Source organism: Sinocyclocheilus rhinocerous, unplaced genomic scaffold (assembly GCF_001515625.1).
Source record: "Sinocyclocheilus rhinocerous isolate Xijiao unplaced genomic scaffold, SAMN03320098_v1.1 scaffold991, whole genome shotgun sequence".
NCBI lineage: Eukaryota > Metazoa > Chordata > Actinopteri > Cypriniformes > Cyprinidae > Sinocyclocheilus > Sinocyclocheilus rhinocerous.
The window spans coordinates 339,539-345,175 of record NW_015654505.1 but is presented as its reverse complement, the minus strand read 5'-3'; the positions used below and the strand labels follow the sequence as shown (position 1 = coordinate 345,175).

Genomic DNA, 5,637 nt, shown 5'->3' with positions numbered 1-5,637 from the left:
GTGTGTGTGTGTGTGTGAGTGTGTGTGTATGTGTATGTGTGTGTGTGTGTGAGTGTGTGTGTATGTGTATGTGTGTGTGTGTGTGAGTGTGTGTGTATGTGTATGTGTGTGTGTGTGTGAGTGTGTGTGTATGTGTATGTGTGTGTGTGTGTGAGTGTGTGTGTATGTGTATGTGTGTGTGTGTGTGAGTGTGTGTGTATGTGTGTGTGTGTGTGTGAGTGTGTGTGTATGTGTATGTGTGTGTGTCCATAGGGAAAGTCGAGTGATTAGCTGTGTTTAATGATATTAGCAGGAGCTCCTGAACAGCAGACATGTTTGAGGTTTAATGACTCGTCAGTGTTTGTTCATCTTCATGAGGAAAATAAACACAGTTCAACAAAACATCAAATAAAACGTGACAACTTGCCCCAACCTGACATTACTGAAAAATACTCTTCTGAGAACAGTTTAACCTTCAGTATATCCACCATATTTTTAATGCAAGAACAGTCGTCTGGTGTCATTCACTTTCAGTTATTTTACTAAACAGCTTGTTATCCTGCTTGATTTCACAAACTAGTATTGTTTTCATATTATTATAATTCATTATTGTAATCATAAACACATTGGTTTGAAGTGCAAACAGTGATACCTTTTACTGCTCTTTGTTATTCTTCCAGTTATTTACCTATTTTCCTGAAGCTCAAACAGTGACGCAGACGCTTGCAACACAAGGGTCAGGAGTCAAATCCTAGGAAATGCATGAACTGATAAAAATGTAAATGTGTACATTAAATGCAGCACAAGTCGCTTTGGATAAAAGCGTCTGCCATAAATATATAAAATGTTTAAAGCAAACGTTTCAGTCCATCTCAGACTATCTTCAGTGCTTAATCCTCTTCAGTGAGTCGACAACTTGACTTTTTTGTGCAACTTTTTTTTTGGTTATTGCAATTTTGTTACTTGTTGTCATTATATATGAAAATCTTCAGTAAAATATTTTGTTTTAAATGCATCTTGGACTTTAAACTTTTGTTTTCTAAATATTTAAATATAAAATAATATATACCTACAGTACATATGTAGTTTCCTTCAAAAGTTTGGAAATTTTTAAATGTGTTTAACAAAGTCTCTTCTGCTCACCAAGGCTGCATTTATATGATTGAAAATACAGTAAAAAAAATAATATTATCTTATGTAAAATAGCTGTTTTCTATGTGAATCTCTGTTAAACTGTAATGTATTTCCGTGATGCGCAGCTGTATTTTCAGCATCATTACTCCAGTCTTCAGTGTCACATGATCTTCAGAAATCATTCTGAAACAAAGGTTTTTGCTACTTAATATTTTTGTGAAGTATGATTTACAGTTGAACAGATATTCACACAGAAAACAGATATTTTACATTCTAATAATATTTCACTGTTTTTACTGTATTTGTGATCAAATAAAAGCAGCCTTGGTGAGCAGAAGTCATAAAAAATCATAATGCTTCCAAACGTCTGCACTGCAAAATAATGTCCTCTATATTTCCTCTGACTCCTCTATATCCGTATACCTGATATGAATCTCAAACTCTCTCTGAAGAACCACCTGATCAGGACAGACTGTGGCCAAAACAGCTAAGAGGGGAAAAAGGTGAGAACATTGCATGGATCGAGGCATGCTCCACACAGAATTTATTTTAAAGATATTTGCTTTACATGCTCATGTGTAGTTACTTTAAGGTATTTTTTTTCAAGTATTTTTTATTACCTTATACGTCCAAAACTGTAATTTTTCACCAAAAAAAAACAAACAAACATTTTTTAACATTTTGTTGCAACATTTTACAAAAATCAAGCTTGAAGATATTTGGTCAAAACCCCATGTTATAAAAGATGAAGTGCTATGCAGGCTATTTAACACAATATATGACCCTGGAGCACAAAACCAGTCATAAGGGTACATTTTTCGAAATTGAGATTTATGCATCATCTGAAAGTTGGATAAATAAGCTTTCCATTGATGTATGGTTTGTTAGGATAGAACAATATTTGGCTGAGACACAACTATTTGAAAATCTGGAATCTGAGGGTGCTAAAAAATCTAAATATTGAGAAAATCATCTTTAAAGTTGTCCAAATTAAGTTCTTAGCGATGCATATTACTAATCAAAAATTAAGTTTTGATATATTTACGATAGGAAACATACAAAATATTTTACTTAATATCCTAATGATTTTTGGCATAAAAGAAAAATGTATAATTTTGACCCATACAATGTATTGTTGGCTATTGCTACAAATATACCCCAGCGACTTAACACTGCTTTTGTGCTGCAGGGTCACATATTGGATGATTAGATGGCAATGCTGAGCTAAAATGCAAAATGTTTGCCCTCTCTCTCTCTCTTCACCGTTCCCACATCTCAGACCTCAAATACATAAAACATGACCCTTTTCAGACATAGTTTTAGAAAGTAGAGAGTAAAGAAAATACTATGCAAAACTTACTGAAACAACCAGTTCTTTTTTAACCCTTGTAAGATTCTCACTGGATCTAAGCAAATCTCATAGGTGACCTATTTTGATCTCATAATAGTGAGTTGTCACTGAAAGGCGAGGAGTTAGCATCTCTTACCGGCGACGGAGACTTCAGCGGTGCGGCTGACGATGGCTCCGAGGCCCTCCAGCGAGGCCAGGCACTGGTACGAGCCCTCGTCTGGACGGTGGTGGCGCGAGTGCAGCACGTTCTGCACCAGGAGTGATCCGTTGGACTGCTGCTGTCTGCGCTCGTCCACCACCGCGCTCAGCAGCACGCCGTCCTTCTTCCAGGAGATGACCGGAACGCCCTGATCCGAGCGCGCCTCGCAGTCCAGCTGCAGCACACCGCCCCGAACCGTCACCGCGTCCTGCGGCTCCAGCACGAACCGCAGCTCCACGAAAGACCGCCGAGCATCCAAGCCTAAGAACCACAGACAGAGAGAGACACGTTTCATCTTATAATCCGCTAACACTTTATGTGTATAATGCATTATACAGTAAATGGCTATTACAGGCTATACAGCATTATAATTATTCATAATGTGCACTGTCAAGTCAAGCCAAGTCACTGTTATTTATATAGTGCTTTTTACAATGCAGATTGTGTCAAAGCAGCTTTTCAGACAGTATTAAACAGGGAAACGGTGTCCCTGCAGACGAGACCAGCAGTTTAATTCTAGACTGCAGCAAAGTCAGATTGTGCAGAGGACTCATTGTATTACATTTATATCTTGTCGTAATTATAACCAAATTTAAAATGCATTGAGTAACAATGAATTTATAATGAATTCACTCAGGTTACAGTTATTTGTGAGATTGTACAATGCATTATAAGGTGCATTACAAGGCATATTAATGCATTAAAACTACTTTTATATTGCATTACATATAAAGGCTTTAAGTAAAGTGTTACCAATAATCCTTGATTGGCGTACAGGAAACATTGTTTTCTGTTAAATGTACTCAAATAAACTAAAAGCTGAAATAAAAAAAAATGATAAAAAAAAACATACAGGTATTTAAAAAACAAGAGAAATATCACAATATATTTACTAAAACAAACCTATAAAAACTGTACGCTTGTTTCTGCCACAGAATTTAAAAAAAATGAAAAACGGTAATTTTATCTCACAATTCTAAGACAAAAGTAAGAATTGAGAGGTACAACTGCAAAATAAAAACTCTAAATTCTGACTTTTCCCCTCAGAATTCTGAGTTTACATCTTTTTTTCCTTATAATTCTTATGCTATATAGATATAAAAAAATGTAAAAAATTACACAATATAATAATACATATATATAATATATGTATATATAATATATTATAATATATTAACATAATATATTATATATTATTACAATATAATATTATAACATAATAATTAAAATTAAACTTAAAACTATGGAAACTTGTTTCCAGCACAGGATAACAAATACATAAATAATTAAAATGAATAAATAAATTATGATTGAAACTTTTTATTTCGTTTCTCACAAATCTAGTGATTTACAGAAGATCATCAGAGAGTCCAGCAAAAATTTTCATTACTTGAAATAAATGGTAACTGAAATATAGAAAAACAATTTTTTATAAAGATTATAGATATTTTAAAAATAACAAAAATCACTAATTATAAACGGTAAACTATAGAAATCGGTTTCAATAAAAAAGATACTTGCAACTTTTTATTTTACAATTTAGACTTTGTTTCTCACAATTCTGAAAATTGTGAGATATAAACTCAGAATACTTTCCTCAGAATTACAGAATTATAAAAAATAAAAAAGGTAATTACCACTTTTTATCGCACAATTGTGATTTCTTTCTGAGAATTGCAAATTCATATCTCAAAATTTTCAGTTTATAGTTCTTATATCTCTATATAAACTCTGAATTGCAAGATACAAAGTCGCAGTTACCTTTTACATTTTTTTTTTATTCCATGGTGGAAACAAGCTTTCATTGAAAGCAGAAAAACACAAAACTAAAAAATTCAAAACAGTGATAAGTGCAATAGCATCTGAATAATGCTCAAATAACAGTGTATGCTTGTTTCTTCCACACAGATGCTAGTGTGTGCGTGTGCAAATGAAGGTGTGTTTCCGCAGCAGGCGCTTCAGTTTCTCTTCACTGAAATGCATTCATGTGTCTGGAGGCTTTCATTCACGCGACGCTCAGAAGCGCATCAGACGCTGCTAATTCATACCTGCTGAGAAGCCCTCATTCTATCTGTGTCTTTGTTTTTGTGTGTGAGAGATAACACTTCAGCGCTCAGCATGATAAACCATCACCGCACGGATCCAGCGCCACACACACCCCGCTTATTAGGCAATATTTTGGTTAATTTGATAGATATTTGGGAGTTTTTTTTTTTTTTTAATAAACTGAAGCCATGAAGAAGAAATAGTCTAACGGTAGATAAAATAATAGAGTGATAGACAGAACATTAGAACGATAGACAGAATGATACATAGAACATTAGAATGATAAAAAGAATGACAGACAGAATGATGAATGATAGAATGACAGAATGTTAAAACAATAGATAAAACAATAGAATGATAGAAAGATAGATAGAATGACAGATTGAACATTAGAATGATGGATGGATGCTTGGATAAATGGATGGATGGATGGATGGATGGATGGATGGATGGATGGATGGATGGTTGGATGAATGGATGGATGATGGATGGACGGATGGATGGATGGATGGATGGATGGATGGATGAATGGATGAATGGATGGATGATGGATGGACAGACGGATGGTTGGTTGGATGAATGGATGTTTGAATGGATGAATGGATGGATGATGGATGGACAGACGGATGGATGGATGGATGAATGGATGGACGGATGTAGTTTTTTGTTATTTTATTGAACTGAAAGCCAGCTTAAACAATGCACAGTGTGCATTGCACACACATTAAATATCATGTAAATCATCCATGCTAACACACACGTTTTCTATTTGATTTTTCATTTTTCATTTGAAAGTAGACATTTTACTCTCTATAGATATATTTTTCATATATAATAATTGCTGTTAATAGTGTTCATAGTCTGTTTGATTACGTCTTTAATTGATTTTTCCGTACATTTCTGCCATATGTACATTTACTGACATAGT

The 5,637-nt window shown here is 34.3% G+C and overlaps 1 protein-coding gene across 1 annotated transcript in view; it reads right to left on the bottom strand.

Moving 5' to 3' along the window:
* dcc (DCC netrin 1 receptor) overlaps window positions 1-5,637 on the bottom strand; it is a 199,002-nt gene that overhangs the window by 140,384 nt on the left and 52,981 nt on the right. Inside the window, 1 exon segment of the mRNA XM_016524048.1 lies at window positions 2,601-2,924. Coding sequence (XP_016379534.1) covers window positions 2,601-2,924 — 324 coding nt within the window.